The sequence below is a fragment of the Hyaena hyaena genome, unplaced genomic scaffold (genome assembly GCF_003009895.1).
Source record: "Hyaena hyaena isolate Hyena2069 unplaced genomic scaffold, ASM300989v1 scaffold_127, whole genome shotgun sequence".
Taxonomy (NCBI): Eukaryota; Metazoa; Chordata; class Mammalia; order Carnivora; family Hyaenidae; genus Hyaena; species Hyaena hyaena.
Window position 1 is genome coordinate 366,607 of NW_024080758.1, and position 15,848 is coordinate 382,454.

Genomic DNA, 15,848 nt, shown 5'->3' on the forward strand with positions numbered 1-15,848 from the left:
CTCTCAGAGGGGCAGGTGCCCCAGAGGCGAAGGAGGCAGGAAGAAGTGAAGGCAAACAAGGGTCCTCATGGAGAAGCTTCGTGAGGCTTGTGGGGAAACAGGCCGCTACAGCACCAGCCACAAAACCCGCTCCAGCTTCCTCAGGCAGAGCAATCTCATTTTGGTAGCAGTAACATCAAGTGTAGATCTAGATCCCTTGGGAGTGTTATTTTAGGGCAGGATGAAAGGGAGGAGTGAAAGTGGTCACAGTTGAGAGTTATTTATAAGCTGGGTTTAGTTGGTAAGGGCTTTTAAACAAATACAGCAGTGAATTCCTTGAAAAGCTTGTGGGCTACAGGGTGCTGAGCTCCTTTTAACTGCTTTTCTTGCCACACCACCACCACGGGTACTTACTGAATGCTGACCACGTACTGTCCTAGTCATTTACATTTATGAGCTTACTTACAGCTTTGCCACAACCTGAGAGAAATGCCATTTTGCTAGGAATGTTAAAAACACTGAGGAACAGAAAAATTAAGTAACCTGTCTAAACTTATCCCGCCAGCAAGAATTCCAGCGAGGTTCCCACCCACCACATCCTGTCCCCTGAATTCTAAAATTACTACTTTTAACCTGATGCTGAAATTTCTAGAGCCATGTCAAGAGTTACCAGGCTGTGGGTAACGGTCTACCTGTGGATCAAGTGTACGGCAGCTGTGTGCCAGAACACATTTGCCCTGCTGTGGCCAGGCTGCCATCTGGGTCAGAGCACAGTCACCACTTGTGCGATGGTCCCAAGTCTGTAACAGGCGCGCACTTGCGTCCTGCCGTCACGCCGCACCCCCACGCCAATACTACGGAGCGGGAATCACCAGGCCGTTACCTGAAAGCTACAGCGAGGTACCTGAACTTGTCATGGTCTCCGCACTCACACACAAATATGAAGACGTGTGACGAAACCAAATTTCTCAAAGAGGAAGGGACGGTCCCTGGGTACAGCACTGGTAAGTTAGACTGACATTCAAGTCTAGGTACCGATTTCGAGTTCAAAATGCAAACGTTGCTCCCTCTGAGTTATTATCTTCCACAGAATTACTGAGTATAATTGAATTATGAAGAAAGGTCAACCCAGAGAAACTTAGAAGTTTTTTACCTCATTTTTGTTTTATAATGAACACCAAATAATTTTTCTATTTGATCAGTCTTTTTTTTTTTTTTAATATTTTTATTTATTTCTAGGAGAGAGAGAGCGAGCGAGCGTGAGCAGGGGAGGGTCAGAGAGAGAGGGAGATACAGACTCTGAGATAGGCTCCAGGCTCTGAGCTGGCAGTCAGCACAGAGCCCGATGCGGGGCTCGAACCCACGAACCGCGAGATCATGACCTAAGCGAAAGTCAGACGCTTAACCTACTAAGCCACCCAGGCGCCCCTTGATCACAGTCTTTTAAAAGAATAAAACACTGTGATGTACTTCTCATTTGTTATTTTCCAAGATAATAATGTAAAGACATCTACGCACAGCACTGTGGTAAAGATGAATCTTTCTGGCTTAAAACCAGGATGCAACATTGTTAAAAGAGTCCACATATAGAAGTAGGTTAAAATTTTTCTCTATAAATTCCTTAATAAAGAAAATAAATTCAATTTCATTTAAAAAAGACTATTTGTGCACTGTGCAGACCCCTGAGCAAACCTTCATGACGGTTCAGGAGCTCATGACTTAGCACAGCGACATAGAAGTAAAAGAAGATATAATACAAAGCAGAGAAAGCATTCCAAGTCAAGATTAAAACAAAGGTTTCAAGGTGTGGAGGAGGAAGAAAGTAATTCTGCAAATAGGAGCTGGGAATAACAATAGCTTACTTACCTGTCTCATGTTAAAACGATTTCTACCTAGTTTGCCTCTATTTCTGCTTTATCTGCTCAACATGTTAACAAGGTCAACAAGTTAATGTTCCTAAATACCTTGCCTTTGTTCCTTCCCTTCGGGAAGAAGTGGAATCTGCGCCGGACTGTAAAAGCACAACTGTTCTAAATGACCAGGCAGAGGGGAGAAGGACTAGGCTGAAGAAAAGCTAAGGCACTATTCTGGGGAGGACACAGGACGCGATCACTATTGTTGCGGAGGCAGGGCAAGGGAAAGCGCGACAGAGCAGGGATCTGGAAAAGTGTGTGATGACAAATGTGAGGGATTTTGGTTCAACCCTGAGTTCTGAGACTTAAATTTGTTTTCCATGAGAAACAAATAAAGGCTTGAATAAAACTAATAGAAAAACAAAGAATCTCAAAGATTAAATATCAGTCTTTCAGAACCTGGCCAACTCAGAACAAGAGAACAATGTTTCACTGTAATTGTCCAAATTCTGCATGTGTTTTTTCATATAATGTTCAATGTATATTTCAAAAAGCAGTGGTGGCTGGAAGCAGTGGGGATACATTTAGTTTCTGTTAAATTCATCTCAATAATTTCAACAGCACAGATGTGGAAAAATATTGCATCTGCTTATGTTAGCAGGGCTATCAGAAAATTGAGAAGAAATAAGACCTCATTCAATACTTCAGCATTCTCTTATTCTGCAGCTATTTATATTCCGACAATGTGGAAAGATCAAATGAAAAATTAGGAAAAAAACTCACTGCAGTAACACAAAAACATCATCGAAGTAGGAATACAAAACAGCAATAATGAGTACTGGTTCTCAGATGAATGTCACCTGTTTAAGGTAAACGGATGTATTTCCTGCCTTTTTACTCTAGTAGAGAAAGTTCTCCACCAGCTGGCATCAAACCACATTTCACCTTTATTTTCTAAGTCAATCTATGCTTCTTTGGTTCCCAAGTGTGCTTTTTTTCATTCTTACTGCCATGGCTTTCCACTATTCTCCCACATATAAATTCACCACATCTGGTGTGGTTGACTTTCATCTCATCTCCTAAAAGAAGTCTTGTAACCATTATGGATAGTAACATCCAGCAACCTTCTAAATTCCTGTGTTTACTGCCTATACAGTTTCTTGGGAACATGGGCTGGTTCCACATTCTACTGTATGGTCCCCAAAATGCCACGTACGTAGTAAGCCTTTAGAAAATGCAAACTGGGGTACCTGGGTCCAACTTTGTTTGGCTCAGGCCATGATCTCATAGTTCATGGGTTCAAGCCCTGTGTTGGGCTCTGTGCAAACAGCTCAGAGCCTGGAGCCTGCTCCAGATTCTGTGTCTGTCTCCCTCTCTGCCCCTCCCCTGCTCATGCATGGATGTGTGTGTGTGTGCATGCTCTGTCTCTCCAAACAAACAAAAAACACAAAATACCAAAAGAAAGTAAAATCAAACTAAAGATAAAGAAATATAACACAAATAGGAACTGTAACCTGATTTGCTTGCTTACAATATTAAAAAAAAAAAAATTCAAATAAAGCAAAAGAGAAAGTCTTCACTTACCCCATTTAGGCTGCCCAAATCTTTCACCAAATGTTCATCTGCAGAAGCGTCATAATTGATTACGGCATGTTGTTTATCCACACTACGAGACTGAAAGGAAGTGCTCCGAGTTAGTAAATACAAGAAAATACTAGAATGACAAACACAAAGATTTTTGGCTGGATGCTTTATATTAATAGAATAGCAGAAAGTATCAGGAAGCATCAAAGTAAAAGTGGATTAGTGAGATTTAAACTGTGTTACTACTATACAACACAAAAAACTGGCATCACTCCCCAAAGAAGAAAGCAGCCCAAATCTGAAGACATTTTTCACACGTGCACACACTCCAGAGCTTAGCGACTTGTCTGTAGACAGAAGCCCCTGAAAGATGAACTGTATAAAAACCTGTGGAAACTTTTATTGAAAGAAGTATCAATCCAGTCACAGGAAGAAACAGTCTGAGAACCACACCAGATCTGAACTCAGTAACACGGGGCTATTCTGTGAACTCTGGTATACCCGGAATGGGAAGAGATGGGACTTCCAATTCCCAGTCCAAATGTAAAAAGCCTGGAAGTCATCGGTCCCGTCCTTAAAAGAAAAAAGATGCATGAACTGAAAATCAAAAACTAGTCCTAGTTTTATCAGAGAAGTGAGGTCATATGGCCAACTGCCACCGTGAAAACTAGAGAGGTGAAATCAGAGAATTACAGCTTCCCAAACACAGAAACCACGGCTGCGGCCGGCAGGGCAGGAAAACTGAAGAGTAAGATGTGAAATTGCTAGAGACGCGGACATGAACTAGCTTACAGATGAAAGCTCCCAGGGCACCACCTTAGGGGAGGGACACCCATGAGTTCATGAGCTTTACTCCAGGAGCCTCACAAGGGTGTCAGGGTGAAGACGGAAGAAACTCTTCTTGCATTCCCCTCCGTTAGTATGAGGGTGAAAATACACCCAGAGCATTCTGTCACCAGGGGCCTGTCCTCCAGAAGACTACTTTACCAGTGCTGAACCAGCGTGGCTCTGACCAGAGCCTAAGTGACACAGGAGAACAGGAATACTGAGCTCCAACCTCCTCGAGCCTTCCCGGCTCCCCTAAAGAGGGGACAGGAAAGGCGGAGACGCACTTGTGGAGGTCATGACCTCCCTAAAGGACTGAGAACTAATCATACATTATGGAACGCTTCCTTTCCCTCCAAATCCTACCGTCACATCCACAGGGGTTTATACATGCACACAGTAAGAGAGGATGATGGGAAAAATGGCAAAGGTCAGATTATTGAGTAAAGGGTCTCTAAGGAAACTCAAAAAACAACAGGGGAGGTGAAAACACAGACACTAGAAGAAACGTTAACTTCTGATACTTTCAGCTACAGCCAATAGTAAATACAGCCTAACTCCCAGCCACATGCACAAAAGGAGAGTCGGCAGCTAATAAAATAAAAATACAGTAATGATAGCTGAAACTGTCCTATCTAAATAAGTATCACTAAAATTAAAAGTCCCTGCCTCAATTAGCTTAAATCCCATGCTGAAAAAGTTTTAGTCTTTCCTTCTAAGTATGTTAGGGAGAAACAGTATGTGATTTAAAGTAATCTTCCAACCTAAATATTCATCACACATACACTTTTGCTCTTAAAAGTTTTAAAAGTTGGTTTTTGGTTTTTCTCTGAAACCTCAATTTCTCTAGGACAAAATGCAAACCCCAGACTCAAAGGCAACTTTGTGCAAAGTAGTGTTAATGCCACTTCTCTACAGCTTACCTGAAAAACCAATTATCGTATTAAATTATAACTGTAACCAATACAAAACATCTGCCTTAAATCTAAAAGTTACTTAAACTTCACTTTAGTTTTTACAGTTGTGTTATAAATCGTTGCTCTGTTTAATGAAGTCCATTAGGGTGAGAAAAAGAAATGTGGCACCATTAAGAAAATAATTCCTCCATATTGTGGATTTGTCAAGTTGACTTAGTCTAGCAATAAAAATTAAGCTGTAAGGCAAGTGAAATTTCAGGTATATGTGGGCTCTTAATAAATATGAATGAATCATCCATCGTAAATAATCCCTGCGAGGAAGAAAACAAAGAGCTCAAGTCCTTAGCACGGTGTACTGAAATTCATGGGGAAAAATCTAAACGAGAGCTGAAAAAAGAAAACTCACACGGGGAAGGGAGGTTAGTGTTAAAGTAAGAAAATAAGCCAAATGGCTGCTCATGGAGCAACTTTGGAGGGAAGTGATCAACAAGATCAGAGAGGAAGGGAACAAAATGGCTTAAGGAGGAGACAATTAGGAGAGGCCACGTAACTAAGTGAACAACTTGCTAGAAACCTGGAAATCCTGAATCTGATACACATCTTGCCCTCAAATTGTTTGGGGGGGGGGGGTCGATAAGTACAAGAATACCTCCTACAGAACACAGAGCAAACTTAAGACATAAGAAAAAGGCAGAGTGCACTGAGTTGATACACTGTTCCAACTTTGAGGGTTGGGGGTGAAGGAGTCAGGAGTTACGTTACCTGGGATCACAGTAAAAGCATTTTAGGAAATAGGGTAATAACTTTCTGAGAAGACTAGTCTACGAACTTATGGCTGGAGTTATCGTAAAACAGAACAAGTTATTCCCATTTGTGTCACTCTTTAAAAAGTAACAGCCAATGAAAGAAAGCAAAAAAAAACAAAAACAAAAAAAACCCCAAAACAACAACTCCTGTTTTTAGTTATCTACTGTCTTCAAGGTGTGTGTTTACAGTATCCATCAAAGAAATTCAGCAAGAAAAAAAGCTTACAGAGCATAATACATCTAGTGAGTGGTCAAGAAAAACTGAAGGAATAAAAAGGTTTGCTTTTTACATCTAACCATTTAAGTATTTTCATTTCCAGATAATCAAATTTTCATTTTCTCTAGATGAAACTAGCCAGAAGAAGGTGTGTTACAGCTTGACTTTCACACCCCATTTGGATATTTCAATGAAAATCCAATAATCAGAAACATATTAATTTAAATCCTGACAAAGATTGCTAACTTCACGGAGTTTCTGATTCTAATGGGAAAAGCCTTAGCTGATCAGGGGTAAACTGCTAAGATTGTCAATTTTTACCAGTTTGTTATTTTTGTCACTTTAAGCCTCCCAAGAGAATGCAAGTCTCTTTATCACAAACAAAAAAAAAATATTTCTGCAGCTTTGAAGGGGAATCGATATTAATTACTTATTATGGTGATCGCTTCTCAATAGATACATATGATCTGCTGTTTACTTGAAACTAATAATGTAAGTCCATTTTACCTCAATTAAAAAAAAAAAAAAGCAGCAGCAAAACTCTCTAGTCACCGACCCCTTACAGGTAACATCCAGAACAGTGCACCTCCTTCCTCTTGAATTTTACTTTCTAGAAAGACTCTCTTCCCAAGGCTTTGCATTGCACTCTTGAGAATCCGCCTTACCGGAAACTCCTCTTCATTCTCAAGCTCTCACAGATGGTTACCTCCTACTTCCTTCCTTCCACTGAAATCTGGTTTTCCCCCTGAGAACACTATTTCTACTGCATTCCTTTAAAATGGATGCTATCCTCCCAAAGCCACCATTCTGCTGAGTTCAGAGATACAAAATGAATTCATGCAGTTTACCATTGTGGCTTTTGGACCATTATTTCCCCCCCCCGAAGGAGAAAAGACCTTTACTTTCTTAAAGTTCTTGTTATGCACCTATAAATACATATGTAGGCATGCTATATATTTCCATATGCACACATACACCTCCTAGGTTGCTGCAATCATCTGTGGTCACTCTTTGTTTTGAGATACTATGTCCCCAAAGTGGGGCCTCAACTCTATGACCCCAAGATCAAGAATCACATGAGGACCCTCATTCTAAGTTTTTGGCTCAAGTTTTGGAGTTATGGTTCACAGTCTTTGTTTTCATTCAAACTTCTACTCCACCAAGACTGATTTTCAACATCTCTGAGACAACCCATATAAAAAAATCTAGGCTTTTCAACTTCCACAACCAACTCCGTACCCTATCTTGGCATACCGCTTCCGACGCTAGCCAGTCTACAAACGGATTCTACATCTGGAATCTAAACTGTAGTATTTTTCTCTAGGGCTACATTTTCCTATTCTTCCAGTTCTCTCACTTATTTACAATAATTGCTAGTGTGCTATCTCAGTTCTCTGACTGCAGCAGGACATCTAATGCTCTGACCCGTCCATTTCTCCCACACAACCGTCCATCCCCCCAACTTTAACTCCTTCTCTATAATCCAGCTCCCCCTGGCTTCCGCTACCCCTCATGCTCACAACTCTACCAAACCTCTACCTTCTGCCCAGACTACTCCAGCTCCTGCTTTCTACTGAGTATCTCAATATCGATGTCCCTCAGAACCTCAAACTCATTGTCTTAGTCCCCAAAAGTACACCTTCTGAACCTATATTTCATTCATTTCTATGCTAAAAACAGTAGATCTGAGGCTCTTTTTCTGCCCATTCAATATATAACTAGAAAGCGCATCCTAATTCTTTAATCCTGTTGGCACTCTGCTGCCTTTTCATTTCAAAGGATTCTCTCTTCTTTAAAACTTTGCCTTGTTTTCTAGATTATGATAACCTCCTAAGTGCTTACCCGATTCCAAGCTCTAATTCCTGGGCAGTATTACAGAGTGACAGCTGAGAGCAGGTGGTGGAGTCCAAAAGAACTGGTCACAACATCTGGCAGCTGTGTGACCTTGGTAAAATGACTAATCTTTGTTGCATCATCTATAAGAAGATAGACCAATCTCACAGGTTTGTTTGTAAGGATTCAAAGACCCAACAGGGAAGCATTTAAAAAGGTAGTTTTCCCTGCACAAAACCTCCTAAGTGTACTTGCTGGTTAAGGTAAAAACATACAGACTTTAATTCAGCACACAAGGCCCTCCAAGGTCTGGTCTCTTCTAACTTACAAATATTAATCTCTCAAAATGTTTGCCTTCACATCCTATCTATCAATTACAAGGGACAATTTTAATTACCGAAACAGACACTGAATGCCATGCACTCCCTGCATCACTCTAAACCTTCCAGAAACCACTTACTCATCTTTTAAGATTTAGCTCAAGCCACCTCTTCTATGAGTTTTTTCCACACTTCTCACCTCCATGTTTCCTTGCAGGTAGGGACTGACCTATCTGTCCTTTGTGCACCCACATCAACGTTCTATGTCATAACGTCCCTATTTGTTTACACGCACATCTCCTACTAGACAACAGCCCTCAAGGGCAGGGAGCCCTGCCTGGACCAGGCGCCGATTCCTGGAAACCAGCGTAGGGCCTAGCACTTTGTAGACGCTGACAGAAGGTTTGTTGGAAAGAAAATACATGCTATTTAGGCAATCTCATTTCATAAAGAGTGAAGGTATAAAATTTTTCTTAGAGATTAAAATATCAAAAGTACCGAACTTAGAAAGATCAGACCAAATTTTAAGAAACCTACAAACTGGGTGGCCTTAAACAACAGAACCAAAGCAGTCACAATAAAATTCTGGCCCCTAGACAAGATAATTATAAAACCAGGAAATTTTGGAAAATGAAGTAATAATACTATTTCATTTGGTTAAGAAATACTTCCTTTTCTGCAAAAAACCACAAAGAAACAACAAAATGCCTGTATCAAATCAACTAAAAATACAAAAATACAATTCCAGGCCAGGCACAATGAAAAGCAAATCTCTAACTAAAAGCTAACGTGAAATGGTACCAATGACTCCCCAGTATGTGTCACATATGCTTTGGGTATGAAATGGTTAGTTTTTAACATTACTGTTATTTCTTATATTACTTCTTTTTCCTATTAAAACCTCTAAGAAAAACACAGACATATACGGACAGACATACTAAAGAGAAAAAGAAAGACTGCCACTGTGTGTTATCACTGTTTTAAAATCTTTTTTAAGGGGCGCCTGGGGGGCTCAGTTGGTTAAGTGTCCAATTTCGGCTCAGGTCACGATCTCAGGGTTCGTGGGTTAGAGCTCCGCGTCGGGCTCTGTGCTGACAGCTAGCTCAGAGCCAGAAGCCTGTTTCAGATTCGGTGTCTCCTTCTCTCTCTGACCCTCTCCTGTTCACGCTGTCTTTCTCTCTCAGAAATAAATTTAAAAAAAAAATTAAGAAAAATCTTTTTTGAAGACACTGTGGCTGTTAAGACTCTTTAAAAGCCCAAAGGCATTTTGACAATCAGAGAAATAGTGATTTATCCTTTGCTATATGTCCAAAAGACAGATGACAGTAAGTTACCTGTGCTCTTCAAAACATACTCCATGACCCTCCTGGAGACTGTTCTTACACCAGTGTGAAAGTTAAAACATTAAAATAGTAAGATATAATTTTGTTACAGTTTCTATTATGCTCCATGGGGGAAACACATCTTTCAGTTAGTATGATGGTATTTCTCAAAACAGGGCAAAATTCAATTTTTTTGCTGCAATTAAAAATTTTATGAAGACTGGGGCGCCTGGGTGGCTCAGTCAGCTAAGCGTCCAACATCGGCTCAGGTCATGATCTCATAGATCATGAGTTTGAGCCCAGTGCTGAGCTCTGTGCTGACAGTTCGGAGCCTGGAGCCTGCTTCAGATTCCCTCTCTCTCTGCCCCTCCTCCGCTCACTCTCTCTCTCAAAAATAAACATTAAAAGAAAATCTTTTAAAAATTTTATGAAGATAAAATTAGAATTTAGATAACAAACGTTTCTAAATGCAACTCTTACTTGTACTTAGAAGTATCCCATATGTTGTAACAAGTGTTTGACCATGTTTACTAGCAGGAGAATTAAGTTAGCAAGCCCATTTTAGGTTACACACACACACACACACACACACACATACACGTAGTAGCTGCTGAGTGGTGGAAGAGAAAGGTCATCTGATTTTGAGCCAGTATGACGAAGATGCTAGCACCATCTTCCATGATCTAATGGTTGTGAGATACTGGCCTGGTGACTAAGTCTTTCTGAATCTTAATTTTACCATCAGTAAAATGGGGATGACTGAATCTTTTAGAGAACTGTTGAGAGCAACAACTAAAATAACACAAATGAACACTGAGAAATAGAAAGTACTATTTAAATACAAGGAACTTTTAATGGTGATATCAATGCATTGCTCCAAAGTACAATTTTCATCTAATAATTATACTTTATGGCTTCCATCCATGACTAAGATTTACCTTGTATAATATGTCTTACGAAACAGCACATCTGTCTACAGCCAGAGACAGGCACAGCAAATCTGCATAATTTGCTGGAAGCTTCCAAGGTAAGTGGGAGAATCTCCTATTCAATTACCTAGTCTTTAATACCCAGGTACATTTTCTTCTGGATGATCACATTCTTTAGAGAACATTTTTTGGAATGAGATGAAATAACAAAAAACATAAAACTCAAAGTTTATTTTTGTCATAAAATAACAAAAAAATTTTAATCGTAATCAAACAGACCATTTAACCTTATAGATCATTTATTTCTCTTCTGCATTGGGTTTAAGCCACATTATCATCAAAGTATTTTTTTAAATGCCAGCAAATCTAGTTTTAGTTGAAATCTTTACAGGTAAGATAGTACTTAAAATTATTCTGAGGCAGAGATTCTAAAATTTAACAACTGATTTCCTGTACATTAAAAATGGAGGGTTTTAAATCATAAATGCAGACATAGGTTGATCAAATTTTTAAGGATCTCTTATTTACTCATTAAAAAGCAATCAAATATTAGCTATTTGCACTTGTAACAATTTTAATTACCACACTGACTGACCTAACCAATGCAGAACCATTTAAGCTATGTTAGGCCTTTAAAAGGAAAACACAATTTCATCAATTCAAAAGCACTAAATCTCTCAAAACAAATATATTTTGCATCTATAAATGCAAAACCCTCCAGTTTTCTAACACTATAATCAGTAGATAAGCTCAGTTCATTTTTCAGAAATGACAGAAAAAGAGGTTTTAAATATCCATTTATTTTACTACTATACTAGGAAAGATTAAATTAACATCAAACCAGTTAAAAACTAAATACAATTTGCAAATATTGTGTTTCAGTGCTAGGAAGAGTACTATTAATTTGTGGCAGTGACTCAGACTAGTAGATGACCAGCATGCTGATCTGTTCCTGGATCTCTTTCAGAGAATACTCTGTGTCTAGAACAGCACTAAAACCAGTGTGCTACTATCAGATAAAGGGCAGAAGTATCTTTAGGGGTGGAGCCTGAGGATCAGGACAAAGCTGGCTTTTTTTTCCTCGTCTGATCATCGAGTTCTCTTATTTCCTTTACATTCTATTTAAAAAATAAAGCATAAATAAAAATAGATGCCCAAATCACATTTATAAATTTATAAAATTATATTATTTTAATTATTGTCGTTTTACTGTACTGAGATATGGTTTCTGCTCATTAAAATAACACTAATTTTTGCTTTAAGTTTCTGTTATAAAGGCAGTATGAATCAAATGAATCAATTCAAAGATACTCTAAATTCTACTGCCATCGATTTCCCTTTTTCTTCATTGTGAGGATATATATGTTATATATATATAAAGCATAGTATTTGCCATTTTAACCATTTGTAAGTGAACAATTCAGTGGCATTATATTTACAATGTTGTGCACCACCATCGATTTCCAAAAATTTTTTATCACCTCAAACAGAAACTCTGCAAGTCTTAAGGAATAACTCCCTAATCCTCTTTCCCCCAGCCACTGGTAACTTCTAACCCACCTTATGTCTATAAATTTGCCTATTCTACCTATTTTCAAAGAAATGATCATGTGGTGTTTACACTCTGTGTCTGGCTTATTTCACTTAGCATGTTTTCAAAGTTCATTTCTGTTACAGTATGTATGAGAACTTCATTCCTCTTTATAGCTCCATTCATTTGTGGCTGGACACTCAGGTTGTTTTCACCTTTTGGCTATTGTGAATAATGTATGTATAACATACAAGTATCTGTTTGAAACCTTAATTTTAAAAGAAAGTTTATTTTGAGAGAGCGCATGCACACCAGCATGAATGGAGGAGGGGCAGAGGGTGAGGGAGAGAGAGATTCCCAAGCAGATGCCACATTCACCACCAAGCCTGAACACTGGGGCTCAATCTCAGGACCCATAAGGTCATGACTTGAGCTGAAATGAAGAGTTGGACACTTAACCAACTGAGGCACCCAGGTGCCCAGAGACCTTGTTCAATGCTGCGGGTATGTATGTAAAAGTGGAACTGCTGGTCACATGGAAATTTTACATTCCGTTTTTTGAGGAAGCACTATTTTCTGCAGCAGTGACACCATTTTACATTCCCACCAGCAACATATACGAATTTCAATTTCTCTGCATCTTCACCAACATTTTCCTTTTTTTAAAGTTTATTTATTTATTTTCGGGGGTAGGGGGGGAGAGAGAGAAAGACAGACAGTGGGTAGAGGCAGGGAGAGAGAGGGGGAGGAAGAGAATCTTAAGCAGGATCCACGCTCAGCTCAGAGCCCAATATAGGGCTTGAACCCACAAACTGTGAGATGATGACCTGAACCAAAACCAAGAGCTGGACGCTCAACAGACTGAGCCACCCAGGTGCCCTATTTTCCTTTCATAACAAAATTACAGCCACCTTAGCAGATGTGAAGTGGTAAATCACTGCGGTTCTGATCTGCATTTCTTAATGACGAACGATGTTGAGCATCTTCTTTTCATGTGTTTCCTGAGCATTACTGTATCTTTTTTGAAGAAACGTCCAGTAAATGGGGTGTCTGAGTGGCTCAGTCAGTTGGGCACCTGACTTCGGCTCGGGTCATGAACTTACAGTTTTTGGGTTCGAGCCCCATCTTGGGTTCTGTGCTGACAGCTCAGAGCCTGGGTCCGGCTTCAGATTCTGTGTCTCCCTGTCTCTCTGCCCCTCCCCTGCTCATACTCCATGTCTCTCTCAAAAATAAATAAATGTTAAAAAAAAAAAAGAAGAAGAAGAAAAAGAAATGTCCAGTAAAGTCTCTTGCCCAATTTTTAAGTGGGCCGCTTGTCTTTGTGTTGTTGAGTTGTAGGAATTCTTCACATAGTCTGGATATTAAATCTTTGTAAGATAATACAGTTTTACAAATATTTTCTCCCATTCTGCGAGTTGTCTTTTCACTCTCTTGGCAATGTCCTTATATACACAAGTTTTTCATTTTAATGAAGTCTAATTTACCTTTCTCTTGTGTTGCTGGTGCTACTGCTGTCATACTGAAGACTCCACCACCACATCCAAAGTCAAGGCCACTGATCCCTAGGTTTTCTTCTGTGAGTTTTAGGGCTTTAGCTCTTATATTTAGGTCATTGATCCATTTTGAGTTAATTTCTACATATGATGTGTGGTAAGGGTCCAACTTCATTCTTCTGTATGTGGAAATCCAGCTGTGCCAAGCTTCCTCTACCATAGTCATTCTTTGCTCCACTGAATAAACTTAATAGCCTTCTAAAAACTCAATTGCCCTTGTAATAGTGTCTCAGGGGTACCATACCAATGCATCACAAACTAGGTGGCTTAAAACAACACAAGTTAATTCTGTCACAGACTGGACCCTAAAAGTCTAAAGTCAGGTGGTGACTGTCTGGGTGGCTCAGTTGGTTAAGCGTCTGACTTTTGCTCAGGTCACGATCTCACAGTTCGCGAGTTTGAGCCCTGTACTGGGCTCTCTGCTGTCAGCACAGAGTCTGCTTCAGATCCTCTGTCCCCATCTCTGCCCCTTCCCTGCTTGCTCGCTCTCTTGTCTGAAAAATAAACATTTAATAGTCTAAAATCAAGGTGTTGTTTGGGCCATACTTCTTCCAACACTTCTATGGGAGGATCTTATTTTTCCCTGCCTCTTCCAGCTTCTGGTAGACTCGGGTGTTCCTTGGATTCTGGTGGCATAACCCTAATATCTGTTTCTATCTTTACATAGCTATTTTCCCTCTATGTCTGTATTTTCCTTTCCTTATAAGGGTACCAGGTCATACTGGATTAGAGTCTACCCTAATGACTCTATCTTAACTTGATTACATCCTCAAAGACTATTTCCAAATAAGGTCACATTCACAGGTATGGAAGGAAGCTTAGGACTTCAATCTATCTTTTTGAGGGGACACAATTCAAACCACAATAGCTACAGATATACAGAGGTTTGTTTCTGGACTCTCTATTCTATTCCACTTGTCTGTATGTCTACCCTTATATTAGCCAGCTTTATAATAAGTTTTGAAATATTTTTCAAGACTATTTTACCACTTTTTAAAAAATTTTGTCAGACTTTGCCAAACTTAGCCAAACTCTTCAGAAATAAAACATCTTTTAGCATCAGCCTTACAACGAGCCACTTTTTCCTGCTTCTTTTGCAAGACTGGTAATTTTTTATTACATACCTCACACCGGAAATTTTGACTTTTTGGGGTGTTAAATATTTCTGTGCTCCTATAAATACTCTTGAACTTTGTTATGGGACACAGTTAAGTAACTTGAAAAGAGTGTGACCCTTTTGGGTACTGTTTTTAAGATTGAGATGAGGGTAGAACTCAGTTTATGGTACATGATTCCTTACTATTGAGGGGAAAGAGATGAATGCTTTGTGAATCATGAGGTTTTCCAGTCTGGCTGTTAAGACAGGCACCATTCTTAACCCTGTTAGTGTCCCATACTTTTAACTCTAGTCCTTTTGAGTGCTTTTTCCCCACTGCTTTTAGTTAGTTTCTTTACTTACATTGATCAGTACCCAGCTGCACACTCAAGGATGACCTCTGTGGAGCTCCCTCTCTGTAGAGCTCTTTCCACTCTGATACTGTGTCCTGTGAACTGGAGCCACTGTGGTCTTCTTGGATTCACAGCTTTCTGTGTTCACCTCACATACCGTCAGACAATTTCTGTTTGTTATACATAGTCCAGGAAGACTATGACCTTGTCAGTCATGTCTCTTCACCTTCCTTACCTCCATGTAGGAAGAGACTTATTATTTTGCAAGCTCTGGAACTACCATTCCCACCTTTCTTGGCTGACTGGCAGAGACACCACATAGAAAGCACCTCTTCCACTCTCCGCTAAGTGAGCTTCCCCTTTGTGAACCTAAGATATGGTCCAGTTCCAAGAGTCCGAACAGAATCATCACTGCCTTCTTCTCAGTGGCCGCTCTCAACACCCCTCTAACAGAGAAGCACAGGTGATCTCTGTACTATTCTACTGCTCACAGTGAGTCTGTTGGAGGTGTCACTGTCTATGCAACTCGCTCATATAGTATCACTCATACACTACACTGACTACATTCATATACTATACTCACACAGTTGTATGTTGGCTTTACTTTCATTGCCACAAACTATAAATAAGTTCCCTAATTTTAAAATAAACATGTATACAAACATATGAAAATTTGATTTTTCTGGGGAAAATGTGGGGTTTCTCAATCTCAGCACTACAGATACTCTGG

The 15,848-nt window shown here is 39.7% G+C and overlaps 1 protein-coding gene across 7 annotated transcripts in view; it reads right to left on the bottom strand.

Moving 5' to 3' along the window:
• CEP170 (centrosomal protein 170) overlaps positions 1-15,848 on the bottom strand; it is a 119,166-nt gene that overhangs the window by 70,669 nt on the left and 32,649 nt on the right. For all 7 annotated transcript variants that reach the window (XM_039237488.1, XM_039237494.1, XM_039237493.1 and 4 more), the window contains exon 3: positions 3,417-3,506. In XM_039237488.1, coding sequence (XP_039093419.1) covers positions 3,417-3,506 — 90 coding nt within the window. The remainder of the gene's footprint in view (positions 1-3,416; positions 3,507-15,848) is intronic.